The sequence below is a fragment of the Mastigoproctus giganteus genome, chromosome 10, assembly GCF_048544385.1.
Source record: "Mastigoproctus giganteus isolate SK-2022 chromosome 10, ASM4854438v1, whole genome shotgun sequence".
NCBI lineage: Eukaryota > Metazoa > Arthropoda > Arachnida > Uropygi > Thelyphonidae > Mastigoproctus > Mastigoproctus giganteus.
In genome coordinates, this window is record NC_143584.1 from 93,655,323 (window position 1) to 93,680,888 (window position 25,566).

General features: G+C 34.6%; 2 protein-coding genes across 6 annotated transcripts in view; one reads left to right on the top strand and one right to left on the bottom strand.

Annotated features, from left to right (window-relative positions):
- The window catches only part of LOC150079161 (centromere protein X-like), an 87,299-nt gene extending 72,222 nt beyond the window's left edge, over positions 1-15,077 (top strand). For both annotated transcript variants that reach the window (XM_090383526.1, XM_090383527.1), the window contains one exon: positions 14,973-15,077. In XM_090383526.1, the coding sequence (XP_090239652.1) occupies positions 14,973-14,987 (15 nt within the window). In that variant the 3' untranslated portion in view covers positions 14,988-15,077. The remainder of the gene's footprint in view (positions 1-14,972) is intronic.
- Positions 15,078-15,699: 622 nt separating this feature from the next.
- The window catches only part of LOC150079162 (RNA binding protein fox-1 homolog 3-like), a 468,684-nt gene continuing 458,817 nt past the window's right edge, over positions 15,700-25,566 (bottom strand). For 2 of the 4 annotated variants that reach the window (XM_090383522.1, XM_090383524.1), the window contains exon 11: positions 15,700-17,220. In XM_090383522.1, coding sequence (XP_090239648.1) covers positions 17,176-17,220 — 45 coding nt within the window. In that variant the 3' untranslated portion in view covers positions 15,700-17,175. The remainder of the gene's footprint in view (positions 17,221-25,566) is intronic. The other 2 variants (XM_090383521.1, XM_090383525.1) reach the window with 1 other exon arrangement.

The window sequence follows — 25,566 nt, forward strand, 5'->3', positions numbered from 1 at the left end:
TGTAGCTTGGTTTGATGAATCCAAGTTTTTTTTCATGCTGAGGGAAGACACAATGTGGTGTTATGTAAGAAGTGTTTTATGGTGCTCATTGATAACATTTAGATACCCCAAAATATCTGTCAATTGTTTCTGACCACATGCATCTCTTCATAGCTGCAGCATATCTATCAGTGCTGGGTTCTTCCAACAGGATAATGCACTATGGTCACCAAGAACATTAGAGTGAATTCAGCCTATTCTGGTGGCCTCCCGAGATTTCATTTCAGTCGAGCACCAGTAGGTTAACTTAACAAACCTTCAGCATAGAGATCTGCACTAACCAATTTGTAACTACTAGAGAAGTAATCAAGCTGGCATGGACCTACATCTCTGTGGCATACTTTTAACACCTCATTGAGCCCATGCCACATGAATCCAGGCTGTTTTAATGCTATTTGCTATTAGGTAGGTATACCTAATGAAGTGGCCACTTAGTGTGTATACATAGATGTCATATTTTGGCTTTTAAAAAGCTAGAGATTTGATGATTGTAAGCAGATTTTTTAAAATCTGACTTGGAAGTTAAATTTTACTGACAACATAGTCTCATTTTATATTAAAATACGTTCATAGGATTGTTTACTCGTACAGTGTGCTTTTAAACATTAGCTTAATTAGAATTTTCTATCTGTGGATAGAAAACTGATTATCATTGTTTTAAGGAACGTGAGGCAACAAAGTGATACTTATTATAAAAAAGATAGGCATTTTGTTTCAAAGTGTTATATTTTGTGCAAGAAGGATAGGTGAAACAGAACCAGGGTATGTCTGCCAGAGGCAAAAGCTGATGATGTCCCCAGTGTTCTCAGACAGTTTTTAAATTCTATAGAGTGGGACTAACTGATGGCATTACCACCAACATTTTCTAAATGGGAAACATTCAAGGAATTAATCATAGAAGCTACTACGCTTTTTATACCAACAAGAAATATCCTTCAAGGTATAAGGCCCAAATGGATGTCAGATGAACTAATGAGACTTGTGGCAGAGAAGAAAAATTCATGGGATGCGTATAAATTATCAGGTGACAAAGAAACCTCTAGTAGCTATAAACTAGTCTACAATCAAGTCACATAGGATGTTAAGCAATCTAAGGCAGATTGTGAGAAATCTTTGGAAAATGTTGCAAAGAAAAATACCAAAGACTTCTTTTCTTATATAAACACTAGAAGCAAGGAGATGAATCACATAGGCCCACTTGATCTGATCAAGTTGCTGACAAGCTGAATAAGCATTTTGCATCTACATTCACACGTGAGGATTCCTTTAAGGGAATAGATGTCAGAAGTTTATCAAACTCTACCAGTGGGCTAAAGGATTTTGTAATAATTGAGAGGAAAGTGACAGAGAAATTGCTGAAGTTAAATGTATGTAAGAAATGCAGCAAAGGAGCAGACCATATGATGAGAGCATCTTTGGATTCAGGAGAAGTCCCTGTGGACTAGAAATGTATCCCCAATTCAAAAAAAGGGAGATTAGAGTGACATGAGTAAATGACCTATTAGCTTCACTTCTGTTCCAGGAAAAATAATGGAATCACTGGTTAAAGAAGTAATGCAGGATCATCTAGACAGGAGTGCAGTTGTACTTCGGTCACAGCATGGGCTTGTCAAGGAGTGATCTTGTCTGGCTGATTTTGATTGGATACTTTGATGCAGTAACAAAGGAACTGGATGCAAAATATAATTTTGATTTTGTATACGTGGATTTCAGAGGAAAGCTTTTTGATACTGTTGCACAAGTAGGCTGCTGTACAAGTTGCAGTGTGGAATTAAGGGCAGATTACTGCTATGGATAAAGGGATTGTTGAGTGGCAGAAGAAGTTATTATTAATGGACACTGCTCATTGCTGCCCATTGTTGTTTTCTGTATTTATTAATGATACAAAGATTGGCAAGGTGGTTAGTGACAGTATACTACTGCAACAAGGTCTAGAAAAATTAGGCTGAGAAATGGCAGTTGAGGTTTAACATTGACAAATGCAAATTTGTCAGTGTTAAACCTCATATGGCTAGCAGTAATCCTAGAATAATGTACTAACTGTGTGGTAACTACACTCAAGGTAGTGAAAAACAAAAAAATACCTGGGGTAACTGTGCAATCAGATATGAAGTTCTCTGAGCAGTAGTTTTGTCAATTATATACAGGAACTCCCCGACTTATATAAAGGTTGCATTCTGTGGAAAGCTCCGTAAGTTGGATTTTACATAAGCAGGAATTTCCCTCATGCTTTTGCAGTACTCGCAACTGTGCTCGATGAATTGATGGAATCAAAAATTAAATGTTCGACAAACATGTAAATAGAATTATTTATTATATTTATTCAAATTTTTAGCTCACGCGCAGGAAAAATTACAAAAGCGTGCAATTTAAAAAATTTCAAAAAAAAAAAAAAGAGAGGAGACAGGCATAATGTCAGTAAGTTTTACCTCTCGATTATTGTTACCAGAATCAACGTCTTCAGCTGATAAATACGCTGCTGCGGAGGATGAGGGCTGTGTAGATTTAGAAGGGGTCGGCTGCTCAACCTTATGAAAGAACATATTAATAGATGACTGGATGGTGGCTTTTTTCTTTTCATCGTAGATTTCTTTGTAGCAAGCAAGCATATCATTCACCCCTCTGTTAACTTTTAAGAATCGTTTGCTGTCAGGATCCATCTTCTCAAACCTTACCATGCCATTGCCATCTCTCTGGTGATGAAGTGTCTCGGCTCCTCATTTGGTTCATCTTGAGCTTTGTCAGCATTTTCTTCTTTCACTATCGCTGCCTGCAAGTCAATAAGTTCTTCATTAGATAATTCCTTCTCTTCTTCCTCTAACTCCACATCTTTGGCATCAACCTCCAACTGAAGTAGCTCTGCAACCTTTACAGTCTTATCTGTTATCTCTTCATATGATTCGTTTTTTTTTTTTCAACTCCTTCGAAGCCTTTTACGTGCTGTGGGCATATTTTCTTCCATGCGCCATTTAAACAACTGTTAGTAATTTCCACCCAGGCCTTATTGATGTTTAAGATGGCGTGGTAAATATCGTAAGATTTCTAAGTCTCTTAACGTAAAATTTTTCTCATCATCTACTGCAGACAATGCCTGAGCAAATGTTGTAGTAAATGCTTTTAAATTCGAAATAACACCCTGATCCATAGGTTGGATGAGTGAAGTTATGTTTGGCGGTAGAAATATGACTCTCATGTTCAAATTGAAATCATCTAGATGCGTCAGATGTCCAGGAGCATTATCTAATAGAAGCAAAATCTTGAAAGGAACGTCGTTGTCTTTACAATATTTTTCAACCTCGGGAATGAAGCAGCATTTAAACCAATCCTCAAAGAGAGATATTGTTATTCATGCTCTCTGGTTCGATCGGAAATGCACGGGTAGGGTGACTTTATTGATGCCCTTAATGCATGAGAATTTCCAAAATGGTACACAAGCAGTGGTTTCAATATGTAATCTCCCACTGCATTAGCCCCAAGCAAGAGCATGCCCTATCTTTCGACGCCTTGAAACCTGGCATTGTATTTTCCTCTGTATCAGACATTTTTTTCCAATACAGAGCAATCTCGTCAATGGTAAAAATTTTCTGTGTTGAATGGCCACCTTCATCAATAATTTTTTCCAACACATCACAAAATTTCTCTGCAGCTGCAGAATCGGCACTGGCAACTTCACCACATACTTTAACTTTGTAGAAACCAGCTCGATGCTTGAACCTATTAAACCACCTTTTGCTTGCCACCAACTTGGGTTGGGGTTTGCCATACTTATCCTTAATATCTTTATAAATACTTGTTGCTTTTGTTTCAATGGTCATTAACTCAGGGGCACTCTCTTCTGAATAGCACCTGGATGCTGTTTTGGTCTTAAGTGCATTGACCCTTTGACATGTTCTTTTATATGTGCACTGTCCTTTAAAATAGTATTCACTGTTGAAGCAGCGAGACCTAATTCCCTTGCAATAGATGACAAACTTTGTCCTGCTTTGTACTTCATTTCTAAAAATATCTTTATAAATACTTGTTGCTTTTGTTTCAATGGTCATTAACTCAGGGGCACTCTCTTCTGAATAGCACCTAGATGCTGTTTTGGTCTTAAGTGCATTGATCCTTTGACATGTTCTTTTATATGTGCACTGTCCTTTAAAATAGTATTCACTGTTGAAGCAGCGAGACCTAATTCCCTTGCAATAGATGACAAACTTTGTCCTGCTTTGTACCAGTGGTCAGGAGCGAGAGTGCATCGCACACGTTCCTTGAGTGGACCGGGGTTCAAGCCCGTGACTACTAAATACGATAAATATTTGTATTGACGATTTATTGTAAACTCTACTGACTTGGTTGTCGTGCCGGAGTATAAACAGAAAATTTATTTATTATTTATTTACTTCATTTCTAAATCAATTTTGTTTGGTTTCCTAGCACTTGCACTTTTCATTGGTCCCTTTCCCTTCACCATTGTAATAAGTAAATAGGAATGAAGAGAAAATTCTGAAAATAATATTTATATTTTTATATGATTGAAGATTTCAGTGACGGGGAACACATTTCACATATTAATAGCGTAAAAACCCACAATTGCAGTTATCATTATTATCACAAATACAAGAAGATCGAGTTTACTACCCGTTTATAATTAGATGCACTAACAGAAAAGTCCAATAAACCGAAAAATGCAAATTGTTTTTATGGTTGTGACCTCCAGAATCGTGCCTTAGAAGAATATCACAAAGGTGCTCAAAATTGATTCTTTAATGGAACATATGATAACGATCCATTTAGAGAGATAAATAGCTTAGTAATATAGCAAAATTTTCAACTTCCAAGGACTTGGAACGAATTACAAAAAAAAAAAAAAAAAAAACCAATGTGTTATTGGGTTCACATTAGGATATTTTCACAATATTTCCATTTATTCCTATGGGATACAAAACACGTTTCCCCGATTTTAAGTTTGCACCGGCCAGCGAAAACTTAAGTAAAGTCGGATTTGCTTTCTGTAAGTTGGGGAGTTCCTGTACATGAATTTTGCTAGTAATGGATGAGGAGGTGATTGTTCCGTTGTATAAAGCAATGGTCAGACTGCATCTTGAGTACTGCATACAGTTCTTGAGGCCTCATTTTAGGAAGATGTAGATCTACTCAAATACGTACAGAAATGGGCAACGAGATTGGTGAAGGGAACAAATGGGTGTTTTTACCAAGAAAGGCTTTAGTTATGCAAATTAGTGTCTGGAGACTAGGCAATCTGATTGAGTTTTATAAGGATTGAGCAACCCAAGGCTGATTTTAAACCAAGTATGAGCTCTCATACTTGGTTTAAAAATCTGGAAATTTTGTTTCAGTTGGGCCATAAACATAAGAGTTTTAAAGGATTCTTTGTCTTAATCAGACTATGCACATTTGGGGACATAAATTCAAATTGAGGCAGGATAGGTAGGCAGAAGTTTGCCTTTAGCAACAGGTGGTTGATTGGTGGAATAACCTCTGCCTGATGTGGAGGTGGATGGCTTTAATGAATTCAAGGAATTAATTAGACAAACTGTTGGATGGATAGGTGAAATGGAAAATTTTTTTTTTTTTTTTTTTGGTTGATGCTCTTTAAGCTTGCTTTCTTTCATCACTTACCATTACTAACACTAAAATAAAAATATCCATAGCACTGAGCTCTCATACTTGGTTTAAAAATCTGGAAATTTTGTTTCAGTTGGGCCATAAACATAGAATTCCAAGTATATTGCACCTGTAATTCTAATGGCTATTTTGTTTAACCAATCACTAGTCACATGCAAAATTGAAATTCCTCTATGCCTATAAAAATTTTGAAATTCTGCAAAAAAAAAATTGAAAAGTGGTACATTTATTTTCAATCTTTTTTGAATATAAATGTGAAAAATTTGTTTATATTAAAAATATAAACAATATAATCAATTTATGAATTTTTTGTTTTTTAAAAGTAAACCCCCTAAACACAAAATCTGTTAGCAAGTGAATTCAAATTTATAAACTGCTCTGTTCAACAAAGGCTGCAATTAGCCACCAACCTGTCCATAACAAGAATGCTTGCTGCATAAAGCACATGCATCAACAGTTTGATTCCAGACATTGTAGGGTCACAAAGCCAGAAAACATTACCAATTAGAGGAAAGGGCTTGGTACCAATAACTGTACATGACAGTTGCCAATCAGCACATGCACATAATTAGGTTTAACATAATCATGAATTTTTAAGAGTTAAAGGCTGTGGTTTGAAATATAAATGTCCTACCGACATTTATATTTCGAATTTCTCCCTAAACAGGGGGCACCCATATAGAATATCAACTAAAAAATTCAAAAATCTTGTTTCAGATTGGGATATAAAAATGAAACCATCCTATAATCAAAGTGCTCAGGCACCCCATTTATGGTCATGGTAAACTTGGTTTTGATCAAACTGTAAACAAATGTTATTGAGTTGAGGTACAGATATTGGTAATTTCATCCCACGAGTTTCAAGAGCGCAAGAATATCACACTGATATTTAGATCCTACTCATGGGATGAAAGTCTGGTCATTCTGCAATTCTGCAACAACTGAATCACCCGTTTGCACCTTCTCTATGCTGGGACTGTTAGTAACCCCAGTGTGCAAGTTCAGGAACACTACACCAAGTATATTGAAGGTGACCAGGTAATACCAATACTTTGCTTATTGGACAGAGCAGATGAAGAACGAATTGGTGAATTATTGTCAGGGTCTCGTTGACCTGACACACCTAACTCAGGGTTGAAGATTGCAGTTTGAAATAAATGTCCCTCTGAAGGTGTATCTGACAGTGTATCTCCCCAGAAACAGGTTGCACCTGTTTAGGGGGAGATATAGAATGCCAACAAAAAAAATTCAAAAATCTTGTTTCAAATTGGCAGATAAAAAATGAAATCACCCTAATCAGAGTTCTGAGGTACCCCATTTATGTTCATGGTAAACTTTGTTTCGATTACACTGTAAACAAATGCTATTAGGTTGGAATACAAACACAGATATTAGGAATCTAAAACACTGATATTGCAGGTCATTCTGCAACAACTGAATCATCTGCTTGCACTTCCTCTATGCTGGGACTGTTAAAATGTTAGTTAGTATCCCTAATGTGCAAGGTCAGAAACTACACCAAGTATATTGGAGGCTTTAGACCTGAAATGATGAAAACCATCTTCAGGTCTAAAGAGCAAAGATCCAGCATCCTCCTAGTACAAGATTTGTCTATGAGGTTATTATGGGCATCATCAAACAGTCTCGGTATTTTTTACTTCTCAAGAGTGCTGCTTTTAAAATGGTTTTTACAGCCCAGCCACTAGATAGCTCTTGATCCATATATTAAAGTTGTCCTGACTATAGAATATCAATATGAATTTTAATTCCTTCATTAAAGTTTAACTTATGTTCATCCTTGATTATGCCAGAATTAAGGTAGTATCGCTGAATGAATGTTGCATGACTTGTGGAGTAGTGATAAATGTCCACCAAAGGTACATGAAGGTGATGGACTCCCAGAAAGTGGAGCCACCAAAGCAAAAATATGGCCAATACATGTTTTTAATTATGACAAAAAACATGGACTGCAGTGTAGTGTGATACATGTAAATAGAGTCACATGATGCAGTGATTTCACTTCATAAGTTTTGTAGAACTTATTTACTTTTTTACTATTCCACTGTTGGGGCTACAGTTAGCTGATCTGAGGTGGATAGAATAGAGTCATCTCACAATTATTCTACACAACACAAAAATGGTCCATGAACACACCACACTTCTACAGACATAGCACAGAATGGCACAATATGGTATAAGTTGCTGATGCACTTAAAAACCAACAACCTCTCTGCTGAAGTTGTCTTATAGGAAAGTTTTATAAGGCCCTTGAGGTTGTGCATATTTTTGGTGGGAAATTATTTAGGGCTTGCTTCTTTTTTAACCCCCCCAGTATGAAACATTTTGGAATGGATAAGAAATTCACGGAACACCATATCTGTACATATATGCAATTCTTAAATATAAACTTTATTTCATTACTAGAAACATAATTAAAATTAATTACATCACAAAAATTTGTTTTTAGTCTAGACATTAATTTTAAAGTGCCAGTTTTTGGCAGACCATTTCATGGAACACTTCAGCCAGCTGGTGATCTGCAGGGAACTTAGTCTTGTAAAAAAACACTCACTCATATGATATCTGCTTTCATTTAAAGTGACCTAAGAAAAGACCTTTGACAGGAAAGCATCAAACTTCAAAATCTATAAAAGGCATGTTTTCTAGTAACCATAAATTAGTATTTTTTAAATCATAAATGTTTTAGCAAGCATTCACTTAAATTTGTTACACTGGGGCAGCCACATGAACAGAATCTGGTAAAAACTACCCTAGGCAGTTGAAATTACACTGTATTTCTTTTAAATAATTTTTTTTTTTTTACTAAAAAAGCAATTTCATATTAATGATTCTTGCATGAATTGTGAATACTAATAGAATATAAGAATGTTTCACAAGAATGCTATACAATGAATTTCTCACAGATGCATGAATCAGCAAAATTTCATTCTAATGAATATTGCTGATAATTATTTCAAAATAATTATTTGTTCAAATAAATTCTACTGTACTTTGTAATATACAGAAGTAGTAATTTAAACTTTAAACATCAACAGCAAGTAAGTAATGAAATATGCATACTATAAACAAAAATATTTTGCTCAGAGTATCATTCTAAACACTTTTATTTATAACAAATACTCTACATTCAGAAATATGGTACAGTAGATACTATTGTTAATTTTAACCCCCCTCCCCCTCCAACATTAATACAAAAATTCACTGTTAATTGTATGGTTGAAAATATGTGGGTCCAGTTTGAAATGAGTTGAATTCAATTATTAATTCTAAACACTTCTTGCAGATCGAATGAACTGCTTATGGGAATGTTTCTAGAGCAAAATCTTAAAAATATGATGCTTCGCTTTGTTACTGACCCTAATCTTTTATTTTTTTTTTTTTTTTGTGATACATGTTGGTAAGCTACACCAATGCTAAATCAAGGAGTTAACTAAAGTAACAAAAAAAGTATTTTTAATTAGGTGACACTTAACTCTTGTACTGCTAACAAATTTTAGCTCTATTGAAACATACAATAGAAACCCCCCCCCCCAACCCAATGTGATCAGGACCAGCAGATGGTCAGTTAATTGAAAAAAATCGGTTAAAAGCAGGGAATCATAAAAAAAAAAAAGTATATATACATACATACCTTAAGTTTTATTTTCACTTAAAACATATACACATGTACATTCATTACAGAAAATCAATGTTCATCCTATTTAAGTGATTAAATGTAGAATTTTGCATAGTTCAGTAGACATCATTAACTATTAACATTCAGTAGACATATCATAAAATGAATCAAACTTTTGTTCATTGTAATGTATTGCTGCATTTGTGGTAAGGGATTTTAGCCCTGATTGTTGGAAAACATTGTTGAATCTACTCTTGTTTTTCTCCTTGCTGTAATTTTTTGTAACTTTCATTTTGGCTGAAATATTTAATCAGCTATTTTCTTCATTATTTCTTCCATTACAGGACTTTCAACAGCATTGTCAATCTTGGGCCAAAGTATTTAGTAAATATTGAACTTGGAATTTCCTTTATATTAGTTGCTATATTGTAAACACATTTTTTATTACTTTTAAGAATTCTATAAGACTTTATATTTGTATGTTCTATTTTTTTCCAAAATTTAACTCAAAAATTTTTACCTATGTTGTCTCTTAACACGTTCTAAAACTCCTTGATCCATAGGCCACATTCGGTGAATAACACATGGCCTTTATATCCTCTTGTTTGAGTTCCTCACAATTGGAATGTGCAAGAGTATTATCCAGAAAGAGCCTTCTCAAGTAAATTTATTTTTTTCAAGTGTTTCTGTACAGAAGGAACAAATTCCCAGGGAAAACCATTCTTTGAATAATGCAGAGTCCATCCATGCTGATTTTTATGAGTGGTAGTAAGCTAATAAAGATTAACAATTTATATTTGTAACAGCTCTAGATTTTACCAATTTATGATTTTACCAACAACAAAAAAGCAGCAAGTTACAGTTACATTTCTGCAGGCAGCTGTGGTAATTCTCTCTTTGGATTTTTTGTGTGGTGTGGCAGGCTCCACTTTTTTTTGACTGTTGTAGGTAACATCTTATAGTTCAGTCCTCTTTCATCCATATTGTAGAAATGTTTCTCTAATCAATTTTTTTGTTTTTCTCTGTTGATAAATGACCTTAAATTTTTTTACATGTTTGAGTAGCAGGCTGATCAGTAGATAATTTCTTCCGGCATTGTAGAAACTGTTCTCTAATCAATTTTTTTGTTTTACTCTGTTGATAAATGACTTTAAATTTTCTTACATGTTTGAGTAGCAGGCTGATCAGCAGATAATTTCTTTTAGCTAATGCTCAATACATGAATACCGTGACATTTTTTGTAACATCGTCTAATCCATTACTTGCTGTAAACTTTCTGCACCATCAGTCTTTTGACCAAAGCATTTTCTTTAATGCTGCTTTTATGGGTCTGCTGATTGGAGTTCTGTATTACCTTTCTTATAAACCACAACCATAATGAATTGTCTACTATCTATTTTTTTTTTAAAAGTAAAATAAGAACTTAACAGCCCTTATGAAACAAACTGAGTGCAAAATCCTTCTAGACATATGATTTTTTTTCCCAGTCTTTTAAAATTGTATCACTCACATCTAATTCAAAGCAATTTTTTTAGACTTGTCTTTGTTGAGTTTTTCCAGACCATTAAACTTAAGTTTCCTATTTTTTTTTTTCTTCGTGCATATGAAATAAGGGCAAGGAAAAAAATATATACATTAAAAATATATATATATATTTTACATAATACGTAGTTAAATTGCAATAAGATAATTTTACTGGGGCAAAAACGTGGCTTGGAACAAATACAACTGGCCTCTTTGGAAGTATATAACTCAACAAGTGGGGGACACAGCATACTACACTAGTTACAAGCATACTGGACCAGTATGCTTGTAGCTAGTGTGGCTCCAATGTAGTAGGTACAAAGCCCAGTATACTCCCAATTAAAAAAAAAATATAAGGTTATGTTTTGGATACTCTTTGTCCCTTTTTTCAAGTTAGACGAGAAGCTGAAGGTTCAAAAAAAAAACAAGAAAATAATCAGTTTTGATATGAATAATTCAGTTTTTTCAAATTCATTTGTGTTGGTATATTCAAGACTTGTCTTATTTAATGCACTACACTTTAGGTGTAGTGCCAGTTGAGAACTCAAAGCATGGCCTATAATGTTTTAGTAAATTGAGGGTATTGGGTCAAGAGCTTTGCATATTCTAGTAGGTTGCAATAAAACTAAAATTTGTTAGTCCTTTAGTAATTATAATTAAAAAACATCACATAAAAGATTTTCAAAAAGGTTGTTGATTTGGTGTAGATCAGCAACCTTTCTTTATGAATTTAGGTATGCTGATTCCTAATGTGATCTTAGCTTTTGCATAGAATCAGTGATTGGTTTGCCCAGAATGAAAGAAAAGTATGCAGTAATACTATATCAGATTTATTAATAATGTCAAATTCTGTACAGAATAGAGTAAGTTTTAAAAAAAAAAAAAACAACTCTCCTCAGGTTAATCAAAAAGCATTTCTTTAAAACTTTTTTGAACACCTGTCTTTTGCAGTCAATATGATCGTGCAAAACCAGATATAGTCACCCATCATAGCTTCATCCCACCTTCCTTGGTACCTCTCTCTCGACTGTATATGTTTGTTAAGAATACCACAATCTTCAAACATTTCCAGGATTTAGTCTGAAAAAATCCAAGTGAAAGTGCAACTAATGCAGTAATGACATTCTGCATCCCGTTTTTCTGTAATTTCAAAGCAATTTAACTAGTTCTTGTAATTTTCATTCAGTACAAGGCAAAATTGGCTGCCAGGTAGTTTGCCCGGCATCAGACATTTTATTTTGTCTTTCAATTATTACAAGGCCAACATCTTCTTTACTTCGTGGACCACGTCACCACCAAATACGGAGGATGCGGAAAGGTCAGGGAATGACCACCGCATATCACAGAGCAATATGGCCTTAGTTGCTAATGTTCCTAAAAACCAAATAACAAACAAACAAACTTCATGGACCAATAAATATGCCACTTTTCACTTTTGCATTAGACAATTTTAGAAACAGATTCCATGTGTGTGAAGGTGTCACCATGAGGAACCAGAGCTTTAACAAATTGGTTAACCATCCAAGCTTGATATAGATTGGTCTAAGCAAAACTTTGTTTCTTGGAACCAAGAGACAAGGTGTGCACCAGGCTGCAGCTGAATTCTGGCAGACTATTCTCTTCTCATATAGTGCTGGTATATTGCCCTGCAGTCCCAGAAGTAGACAAAAGCATGGGAACCCCCAGCAGACATTGTATTTATACTAGTCATACTTTTAAATCAAGAGTACACAATAAGAAATGTGAATAAACACAGCTTACAGACACTTTTACTTGAACTATCCTACATTTCTGGATTTTGACCAATACTAATTTCTTCGTGAAGGAATTAGTATTGGTCACAATTCAGAAGCATGAGTACTTTGTTACAAAATTAAAAAAGTATTCATGCAAAGAATCTTATTAAAACAAACCAGAAATTTAGGAGATGATTTTTAATAAGCACACACTTAGTTCTTCCTTCAGTTTAGTACTGAGGGAAGTGAATAACAATGGTGCAAAAACATGCACAAGTGACATGTCTTTTTTTTTCCTACTTGGAAACCTTGTACAGTCAGTTCTGCTGTAATGTGCATTTTTACATGAATTTGCTCCAACACGATTGATATATTAGGAAACAATGTGAGTATAATGCGATTTTTGCGTTGGCTCATGTGTGATTTTGTTTGCAAGTAACACCAGGTGAATGCAAACCCAGCACCGAGCTGAATGTAATAATCTGCACAGCAATACATACAAATTTCTAAAGTTAAAAAATTTCAAATGTGTGAGAGCTATATTTCCCATTAGTCAGCGACGCTGTTGTCATTCGCTGTATTGTAGGCCGACTCGCGTTTCCAGGAGCTCACGTTTTTCTGTTCGAACAGAAATTTTGTAAGGCAGGATAGTCTGAACGGAGAAGCACATTTCTGCAGGTCTCCGTTTTTGGGCTTTTCTGTTAATGCAATATTCAATGTAAACGGGTAGTAAACTTGATCTTATTGCCTTTGCGTTAATACCAATAGCTAGAATTCTGTGGGTTTTTATGTTATTATGGTGAAATGCGTTTCCCCTTCCATGACATCTTCAATCATACATATGTAAATAAATTTTCAGAATCTTCTCTTCATTTCTATTTTTTAAGCTTCGTAAACTTGTTACTCCGTATATCACTTGTGCAATTTATGTGTTCCATGTTCGTCATATCTTTTTTACTGTTTTAAATTTTACAATCCAAAAAAAGAAAGAAAAAAAAAAAAAAAAATCTCAGTGAACAGAAATATCAAACACTTCTTATCCTGTCAAGTAAAGTGCTATATTTACTGTAATATTTATTAAATTTAAGATGTTTATACCTGTGCTAGCAATTTTATTGGTTTCTAACTTTTTTTAGTGTTTTACTTACCAGACTGAACAATTTTTGAGTGCTCTGACTCTGTTGTTCCCATAAGCCCTGTTGTTTTTAATGTGCAAAATACCACAATGCGGAGATTTTTAGGAACACATGTACCGCGTCATAGCAGAACTGACTGTAGCTGGAATCCATTATATTCCAATCTTTTAAATGAGATTTCAAGAGCTCTGCACTGGATTTGATTGGATCCAAGTCCCCCACTAAGTTATATAATTCTTGCTGATTAGGAAAATGTGTTGCTTTACTTGAACAGGCTTCTGAGGTGTAATCCTAATTATCTTGTTCACCAGATTCATCATCCATTTCTGAACACTCTTCATTTTGGTAGATATCAAGGCAAGCCTTGATATCTACCATACAAAATTAGCAATCCTCACTATGGTTTTTTGGGTCTATCCCCATTTCAAGTACAGCAAAAGGCATGCACCTACCATAATGTTACTTGCAAATAGCATAGCAGAAAAAGTACCCAAAACAGTCTTCATATGCACTGCAAAACTTGGTGCCATTAATGTTTTACAATCAAGTTTACTTTCTTAATCCCTATATGATATCCACAAACGTAGCAGATCGAAACAGAAGATAATTTACACTTTTGTTCGGTATTTGTTGCAAACACCAAACTTATATGAATAGTACAAGTTCTTACATACCACAAAAACATAAAACCTTCAAATATTTACACAGTACCATTTAAGTTTCCAGTGAAGTTTTTCTTTCACATTTTAGACACAGGTGGTCTTTGAAAATAATTTTTTGTATTGATTTTTTTGTCAAACAAGATGTGAAGAGCACTGATGAAAATGGAAGTCAGCCAAGATCTAGAAATACTTTTGTTAAAATAGTATTTGTTCTAATGGGATTTCACTTTATAGCACAAGCATTTGATGCTTCTCATGGAGGCATCAAGTGCTTGGCTGTTCAGTAAAACAAGCATTTTCCACAAACAGTTCTGTGTTTTCAAGGATAGTTTTGTTTTAAGAGCTGCAGCCTCCTATATCCAACTGACCTTTACCTATGGTGGAAACTTTGGGAAACTTTTTACCAAAGTAACTTGCACAGCAGCTGAAACAAAAATATCTGATAAAGCACCATATTAATGACTATGTGAAATGAATTTAGAAAATATGGAAACACACTTGCCTCTAATAAAATGTTTTTTTTTTTTTTTTTTTTTTTTTAAGAAGTAATATTATTTGATAACAAATTCCATCTCTCAATTAAAATGAAACTAAATATTTTATACAGTTGCTGGATTTCTGAAGACTGTCTTTAATGAGGATAATTCCCTAATTGCAATTACAGAAAGGCTGTGTGAAGCATTAATTTGTTACAAAATTAAAAAAAAAAAAAAAAACTCATGCAAAGAATCTTATTAAAACAAACCAAAAATTTAGAAAATGTTTTGTAGTAAGCATGCAATTATTTCTTCCTTCAGTTTGTAAATAAAATTAAAGTTGCTGTGAAAGAATCATTTAAGGAATGTGTTATGTGTCAGTAACAAAGAACAGAACCTTTTCAATGTTAGGATGTGTTAGGAAACATAAATTCATGCAATAACTACAAATGCTTTAGATGGACACTTTTAATCTGACAGCATCATTAGCATTAAAAATTCAAATACACTTGTTCTACATACTTATGTAAATAGGAGATTCTTATATAATGTTACAAAGGCAAACTTTTATCACTGCTCTAGAGTGAATAAACATTACAGTGCAGTTGTTGCACATGCAAAGAATGCACAAAATGCAGCATTTTGCAACATGAAAATAAACACTCATCATAAACTAAAACAAGACTCATATTGCTACACAAAGACAAGCAACAATGACATGAAGCAGCTTTAATAATGAAACTGTAGGGCAGGAAGAAGAAAGGAAATTGACAGAAAAACCCACTGAAATTTACATTTTAGCCTTTGAAATAAGAAAGGTTAATTATAAAACAATAGATTAAACCTTATTAATGAAAGCAATGATAAAATTTTGACAAAGATGGATTTTGCTTTCTTAGTTCAAGGGCTTTTTAAGTGTATGCATGATTTCATTTATCCATTAAATAGTAGGTTGGTTTTTCAATGTTTTAATGCCACATAAAGACAACAACCATTCATGTAAAGTACACCAGTTATACTTTACAGGAAAGTAACATTCATTTCCTACAAATGTAGAAAAGAGTCAGAACTTACATTGTACAAACCTTACCTGTACCTCAGTGTAAAATATGAACAGTTTGGTTCATAACATGAAAGTGTTAAAAATGTCCAATGCTTATATGCATAAGCAATGTAATACTATTGATAATAAACAACTACATAAGTCTATTTAGTACAGGAAGTACAGCTATAGATGAGGACTGGAATATTAACTTTACAAACTGGAGTAGCTATGTTATGCTACTCTAACATTCAACATGAGCATTCAAGTTCATAGCTGCGTGCACTCAGCTGCCATGTTCCAGAGACTCCAGCTGGATATAGAACCACAAATGAAGATCATTGATAAGCAGCAAATCACTGTAGCTACTATGTGAGATTCCTTGGTTCACATGTTAAATATCATCAAAATCAAAATTCTCTCAAATTCTGTGGGAGGGAAGATGTGATTTCTCCACTGTTATTCATACACTCGGTGGTACATTTACAAAAAATTCCCCTACTTGTCTAGCGGAACAATTATGTAACAACATAAATGTTAAAAACGAATATGATTTCTGCAATTTTGTAATAAATATATTCTAGCAAAATTATGCATTTCATTTGGAAACTGCAAGTTTATGATACATTATGATAAATGTACACAAATGAATCTCTTCTGAAGAGCCATTTCATCACATGCACTCACAGACATAAAAAAAATTCTTGGATAGGATGTTACTTTTATACATGTAACTTCTTCACTTGTGAAATTTCAAACAGGAGCATGTTACCAGTTTCATTTTTATTGGAAAAAAGTCAACATCATAAACAAATTTAAAAGCATGATATACAATGTTTACCCAAATGACAAAATTTTCACTAAACATTTCTAAATGTGTTGGTGTGTTTATATACAATGTGATGAAGCACGAACCATTTATCATACGCTTAGTAAAGATGACATGGTTAAAATCACCAAAACTGAAAATGAAGGACTGAACCAAAACCCTGTGACTAGAAGGATTTTATGTCATGAAGTTTGAATGCAAGGAACAACTGAAGAATTTGGTATCATACCACTGCTTGGTGTGAAAATAGATAAAATAGTAAATTATACTGCTATCAACCACAATGTTTCTCCTTCCACCCCTGATGCAGAATAAATAAAAACAGTTGAAAGAATGTGCGAGTATTTTTTCCAGACGGCACTGATAGCCTTTGTGCTGTGCAGTTCATTATACCCTTCAAAGTGATGATTTAGGAATCACTTTAAAAGTTCTCTGGATCTTGAAAACCTGATAAAAAACACACTTAGTAGGGGGTAAATCTACTGTATCCACTCCTGTATACTGCAGCCTAAAGGGAGAAGGAAAAGGCAAGGTATTAAAAGATTATATGTAAAAGTCTATTCAACAAAAAAATAAAATAAAATCCACCTATTTTTATAGAGGAGGTTTTGGTTTATTTTATTACTATACAGTATTTATTGTGACTGCAATAAAAATATGCATGTATAGAGTAAGAGTAAAAACCTTTTATTAGTACACAAAATCCAGCCACATATATACAGTAGGCCCCCGTTATAACGCGGTTCGCTTTACGCGGATTCGCTATAACGCTGTTCTTATATTATAACCTGTATCTGACTAGTTATAGTGATCTGTGACAGATCACTATAACTAGTCACAGATCACTATAACGCTCTTTTACAGATTGCATTTTTGGCATATTTAACGAAATTGTTTCATTTGATGGAGTTGATAGTTTGAAAATGAATAGCAAAACAGCATTAAAACGTTTGGTTTCCCACGCTCAGTGAAATTTTCTCGCACGCTAATTTAATTGCAGTACAGTGACTTGTTACGTAGTTCCGAGATCAACATTTTTAAAAATGATCAAGTATATTGCTTGTAATATTTGCGTTATATGCATTTATCCGAAGTCTACTCATCACTCAGTACGGTATTAGACATGCATAACGGAAAGTTTACTTGAACATTGTATCATAATTAATTCAACCAACGAGGTTACATTTTCGAAGAGCTAATAATGACCAATAGGAATGAAAAAGCAACAACGTCTGGGCGCAGTACGAAGACTATAAATGTAAGAAAAAGACTGAATTTGAAAATCAAATTAGACGTTTTGAAGCGAATCGATTCCGGTCAAAGACAAGCGGATGTGTGCCATAATTTATGACTCGCAAGTTTAACTGTAAGAACAATTATAAACAAAAAAATAAAGAAATAATTTTAGCGGCGGGAAAGATAGCTGTTCCACTGCAAGCAACTAGGGCTAGGCTGGCTATTAGGATTGAAATGGAAAGACTAACTAATTTTATTGAAGATAATATCCAATGCAGAATTCAGTTAAGTTAAATATAAAAAAAAAAAATAAAATAAAGAGAGAGAGAAAGATTAGCCAATATGATGATCTGAAGAAAACTCGCCTAAAAAAAAAAATGTGGAACCATTTAAATCTGGTAAGGGCTGGTATAATTAATTTAAAATCCAGGGAGAAGCCTAGTGCAGATCAAGGAGCCGAAACTTTCAAAAAAGAACTTGTTAAAATTATTGAAGAGGGGTATTATGTGTTATACATCTCAACAAGTTTTTAACATAGATGAAGCGGGACTTCTGTGGAAACGAATGCCTAAATTCATCCATTAAATTAAATCAATTAAATTCATTATTTTAATTGGAATTTTAAGTTTACTTTTGATATGCAAGTAGTTACCACATAATTATACGTATGTAATGCAGAATATTTTATATGTGCAAATATTTGAATATTAAATATTTTGACCGACATTTGTGCATCTTTTCATTACTGTTTATTATTGATTAGGAAATATACTATGGCACCGACCGCAGCTCATAAATACATATGTTACCTTATGGGAAAGCGGCGCTCGCTTAGCGCGGATTCACTTAGCGCTCTGTTTTTCCGGAACGAATGATCAGCGTTAAGCGGGGGTCACCTGTATATATATATATACAGTTGAATTTGATAAATCCGTTATAGAGAAATTTCGTTATACAGAGAATATCTTTTTTATTAGAAAATGAAAACGAATCTACATTTATTTTTAATGTATTTTATTTAAAAAACATACTTATTTAAATTACGTTTATACAATTTTCGCTGGTAAATATCACAAATTAAAAAAATCTGTAATTTTCGTTTGCACAGTACAATAAAAAAATTGTCTGATACTCAAAGAAAACCTCACATCTGTTCCGAGCAATTATTAGGAACATTTTCACAAAACTGTAGACCCATACGAACCATTTTAAAAGCGTTAATCATTTCTTCGCGAGTTGGCTTTTCTACGGATTGTTCTGATGCGTCTCTTCAGCGTCATCGTTAATTTCTTTGTGATCATGGTCGCGTCTAACACTGTTCAGCAGTATTTCATCTTCATTTGGATGTTCTGCTGTGATCTACATAAACATAACTATCCATTGTTATTTCATTTTCGATGTTTCCAAACGATTCTAATAATATCCAAAAGTTTTTCAGTTGTGAAAGGGGCAGTTCATCTTGTTCGTCCAGTCGTTGTCCGACTTCTGTATTCAATGCAAATCCCGCTTTCGAAAAACAATTTTGAATAGTGTATTCAGTGACATCGTTTGTCCAAACTTTTGTCAGTTCGGAGATGCAATCTCTAAGGTTAATTGTAACCTCCAAGTTTCTATTTTCTGATAATGCATTGACAATCTTCATTATTATTCTCTTTTGATAATGAAATTTAAAATTTTTAATAATGCCTTGGTCCATTGGCTGGAGTTTTGACGTTACATTTGGTGATAAAAACAACTTCGCACTTTTTTTAAGTTTGGCAGGATGTGCCGGACAGTTGTCAGTTACCAACACGATTTCTTTTGTTATACGCTTGTCTAGTTTTCATATCCATTCTTCAAAAATATCACTTGTCATCCATGCTTTTTTATTAAAGGTGTAGTCAACTTCCAAAGATTTTGTGCCTCTAAAACATCTTGGGTTTTTTGATATTCCGACGACCAAAAGTCTTAATTTTTCACTTCCTGTCATATTTGCTCCAACTAGCACAGTGATTCTTTCTTTGCTTTGTTTTCTGCCAAAACATTTATCATCCTTAAAAGCAAGTGTTCTATTCGGTAGACATTTAAAGAATAAACCAATTTCATCAGCATTAGAAACATCCTTACGCTCCTATTCTTCCAAAATCTTCTGGTATTGTTCCTCCAACTGTTGCAATCTTCTTCGCTTACATTAACACTTTCTCCACAAATAACCTTTTCCGCAATTCTGTGGCGCTTCTTATATTTATCTAGCCATCCAGTGCTCACATTAAATTCTTTATATCCAAGGGACTGTGCAAATTTCAGAGCTTGTTGCTTAATTATTAGGCTCGATATTGGGATATTCTTTTCACGTATCATTTGCACCCATTTTAGAACAGCTTTATCAACAATCTTCGTATATACACAACTTAATTCGCTTCTTGTCTGCTCCTCCTTCAATTGCATTAAAATTGATTCTCAATTTTTTTAAATTCATAGATAAATTGCTTGCAGATATGTCATATTTCTCCGCAACATCTTTTTTCTTAAAATCCTGGTCAATACATAACAATCTTTGCTTTATCATTAATACTTAAACACTTTTTCTTGGACATTGTTTTCGCAATTGTAAAAATTACTGGACTGCAGCTTTTGCCGATACATACGCTGCAAACTTCGCTGCGCTGGCCATACAGTGAATTGTTAGTACAGGTACCGCCCACTCAATGACGTTCGCTTGCCAATTCAACAGTATCACTCACTTTGAAGAAATATACGACTTTTTGAATTTCTTTTATTCCGCTTTCATTCATATATACACGAAAGAAAATTTATGATTAATGTATGCTGTATGTTACTTTTCAGGGGGAAAAAAAAAAAAAAGAGCATATAGCCTATGTGACTGACAACGAACGGGGGAAAAAAAAAAAAAAAACATGAAAACCATCTAGTGGGGGTCCAGTTAGATGAGAACGGACATATCATATAATGATTGACATGAAGGTCACGTGGTACAGTTGAGGTGAGAAGCGAATGTCACTCAGTAGGCGTTACTAAAAACCGACTATGGCAGCATTCTATGTATTGCCGCCACAGCATGCTAAAGGTTTACTGCAGCGAATTTCGCTTTCCCCTGAGCCAACATCAATTTACAAATCTACGCTATTTATTGTAACGTTTACAACCACTTTTAAGAAAACCCATTTGGTTTAATAACTGTAACAAAAAGGAAACAAAGACCATCCTACAGGCGTCAATGGCCACAAATGTTCACTAAAAGGATGATTATTTAATTCCAGATGCTAATGCGCAATTTCGGAAGGAAGGAGGCAGTATATTTGAGCAGCTGTTTAGCAGTAAATGCTTGAAAATCTTCAAAAATGCTTTTACAAATTTTTTTTAAAATTTGTTATAGAGAGACTAACACTTTGTCGTATGGGGTTAATTTTACACGTAATTTCGTTTCAAGGTGCAATGTTTTGCAAAAAAATTCATAATATAGAGAAATTCGTTAAATAGAAGTTGCACTGTATATATATACACAGCTAGGCCTCGCATAATGCAAGTTCAATTAACACGATATTCAGTTAACGCTATTTGAAAAATGATACCACTTTTCACTTTACACGATGCAAATTTCCAGTTAATGCGACCTTTTTTTTATGCGATAGTTGAAAAAGATTTGAATCGTGCGTTAAGCTTACTGCGAGTCGTACGGTCAATAAACAAACGTTTGCCTGCTGCCCGCCTCGGTGTGTTCCATCAACCATCAGAAGAAGACATGTTTGTCTCCTGCTAATAAAGTCAATGCAGACTTGCATTTAAAAATTCAAATTTTTAAATGCGCCAGATGAAAATGTAACACGAAGGAGATAACGGTAAAAGAATTAGATGAAATCTTTCATATCGCATAGAACCTCAAACAAAAGGTTTGATGTTCTCTGCGATATTTATTTCACCAGGGCCCAGAGAAGATTGTTGTCGGCTATCGGAAATTGGTTGACGAAAATAGAAAGTCAACACTGTTCAAATATTTCTGCAACAGTAATTTCTCCATTGTGTATTTTATGTCAGAGGTTCCCAAAGTTTCTCGGTTCACAGCGCCTTTAATGTCTCAGTAATTTTTTCAAGGCGCACCCAGACCAAAAGAAATACCTAACAGTTTCGGTTAGTTGGGTCCAAACAACTTAATAAGAAATGCTGAAACTGTGAACTACCTCGAACTAGTAGTTCGCGCGGCGTCCGACAGATGTCGAGTATCGCTGTTTCCCTCGAAAATTTAAAATATTCCGCGGTGCACAGTTTAAGAACCGCTGTTTCCCTCGAAAATTTAAAATATTCCGCGGTGCACAGTTTAAGAACCGCTGTTTTATGCAATAAACATTTAATTCCATAATTATTTTCATTATCTTTTACATTATATACAGTTCAAAAGTTATTTTTAAAATTCTTTATGGACATTCCAGAAGGTCAAGGACCAATTATAAATTTTCCTATTGTTTCCGTTTTGCGCTCGCGGGACGAATTAATCGCGTTAATCAAGGCCCGCCTGTATTCAGTAGGGCCCTGTTTTTTGACGGGCATGACAGGCTCAGCAGCTAAATCCAAGAAGGGCGTCAGGCATCATTTTATTGTCGGTGATTCAGTCTGTTACAGCATACGATAGTGTAAACATGTTATTAGGCTTTTATATGCATTTGCAAGTGAAAGAAAAGCTATGTTCTACTTTTCAGCGGGGGGGATCTGTAACCTAACCCACCATATTGAGTGGGCTCTACTATATATATATATATATATATAATGTACACTAAATTAATAAAATCGTAATGATATTCTTTTGAGCAGCGCTTAATAAAACTGTTTGAAAACAAAAAGTTCTAATTGCAATGGTTGATAGACATTAAAAAAAAAAAAAAGTCACTCCACATTACATCACAATAACTGGATTTCAGAAAAGTGAATATTAGTATTAGCAGTGGCAAATGTTGCAAAAAAGTAAGCTTATACAGCATCAGCCATAAAAATAAAAACTTTTCATTTCACCTATGCATCCACTACAATAGTATATTTAGTTCTTCCTTGAATTTATTCAAGCTATACAATCCACAACAACAGGTGTAAGTTTGTTCTGGCAATCAGCCGTCCATACATCTAGTCAACGACCTTTTCTCAATTTGAATTTATATCCCCTCCTGTGCAGTCTGAGCAAGCAGAAGAATGTCATCAGCACTGAGCTTGCTCAATCCATTCAAGGCCTTAAATGCCTCAATCATATCACCTCACAAGAGCCTAGTGTCCAGATGCTGCAATTTGCAGAATGAAGCCTTTCTTGGCAAGAGCATCCCTTTGTTTTCCTCACCGATTTCGCTGTCTTTCTCTGTACCTGTTCAAGCATCATTCCTAAAATGAGGCCTCTAGACCTATGTGCAGTACTCAAGATATGGCCTGACCATTACCTTAACATCTAGGATAATCACCTCCTCCAATTACTGACAAAACCCAATGTGCTTTCCTGGCAGCCTGTTTGCATTGCAGAGAACATCATATCTGACTGAACAACTATCCCCTAGGTCTTCTTCATTTACCACCACCCTGAGTGTAGTACCAAACAATTGGTAAGTTAATTTGAATTACTGCTACCCGTACACAGTATCTTACATTTGACATTTGTTAAACTTCAACTGCCAATTTCTCAGCCCACCCGCCCAATTTTTTTTTAGATCTTGTTGCAGCAGCTTACTGTCATTAATCAACCTGCCAAACTTTGTAAATGTAGACAGTCAGGTGGTAGATGACTTTCATCAACCGGTGAAATACCACCACTTTGCTTATTGGAGGCTTGAAGTGGTGAAACCCATGTTTAGTGTCTAGAGCAAAGTTTCTGGCATCCCCCCCCCCCATACTTCTCAACCCATGCACGGTACTAAGTACTATAGGTTTTGATACCTTTCGTGTTTGGGGTTTTCATAAAAAAAAAAAAAAAAAAATTAAGCCTAATATACGAGGGCTGTTCCGAAAATACACAAACTGAGATCATTACTCTTGAGTCTGAGTCATTTGGGAGGTTGGTATGGGTCTCCTTTTCGAAATAGCATCCTTCACATTCTATACACCTTTCACAGCGGTTCACTAGCACCTGAGACACGTCAATTTTCTGAAAGGTGTTGTAGGATAACAGATGTGGCAGATTTAACTTTTTCACTTGTGTTAAATTTTTTTCCTCTCAACTCTTCTTTTTTGAGGCTTGAGAAAACACAGAAATTGCATGGTGCGAGGTCTGGGGGCAGTATGGAGGGTGGTCTAATGGTTGACCACCAATTTTCACTAAAGCTTGCATTTCTGGTTGTGCGAAGTGGCCTAGTGTGTGAAAGAAGAAACCATTCTTGATTAAGCAGTTCTGGTCTTTTTTTTTTTTTTTGCTAATTGCTCCTTTGAGGTGAACTCGCAACGTGTTAGCATAATATTCTCCATTTACAGTTTGTTTCTCAGGAACCCAGTGCTACAGTATTATTCCGCACGCATCAAAAAACCAAATCAACATCAATTTTTTTGATGAACCAAAAACTCGAAATTTTTTTGGAGGTGTTTCCATATGCTTGACTGCTGTTTGGACTCGGGATAAAAATGTTTAATCCAGGACTCGTCACACGTGATTATTTTATTTAAAAAGTCGGGATCATCTTCCATCTTGACAATAAAGGCTTGAGAAAGTTGAACATGCTGTTCTTTTTGTTCTGCGGTAAGATGCGTAGTACCCATCTTGTGTAAACACATGACATGTTAAGGTGCATCTTTACAATTTCGTGACACTTTGCTACACCAACATTCAACTGAACTGCTAGATCAAGAATTGATAAATGTCTATTTTTTTTTTTTTCAATAATTTGGCTTCCTCAATGTTTTCATCGTTCACTGAGGTTGATGGACACCAGCTTCTTTGTTCATCTCGTATGCTTCCCCTCCCCTGTACTTAAAATGCTTCCACCATTTAAATATGGCCATTCTGCCCAAGGCTTCTTCACTGTATGCTTCTTGAATCATCTCAAACGTATTCTGACCACTTTTGCCTAACTTTACACAAAATTCAATTGCGATTCTTTGTCTAATAATTAACGAAATATCTTTCTCATCCCCCATCATAAAACATGCTTCACATAAACTGTTAATAACGAACACAAAAATTAATACTACGTGATAAGCTTGTACAAACTAAGAAAAGGTGGGGGAACATTCCTAGATCGCAAAGTCACTCATTTCCATAGCAACGAAGCAGAGTTGCCAGCTGCATATTTTCGGAACAGCCCTCGTACTTTCATCAATATCATTAATAAATATAGAAAACAACAATGGGCCTAGACCTGAACACTTCTCCAATTTGTATGGCAGTCTTTCCTGTGGAACAGTATCAAAAGCTTTTCCAAAATCAAAGTAGATAATATCAAACTTATTTTTTATCTTTGTTACAACGTCATAGGATCTAATCAGATTGGTCAGACAAGTTTGCCCCTTAACAAATCCATGCTGTTAGTGTTTCATAAATGCATTCCTATCTGGATGGTTCTTCACTGCTTCTTTAACTAGTCACCCCATTATTTTTCCTAGAACAGGTCAAGATAACAGGTTTATAATTACTCACTACATCCTTTTATTTCCCCCC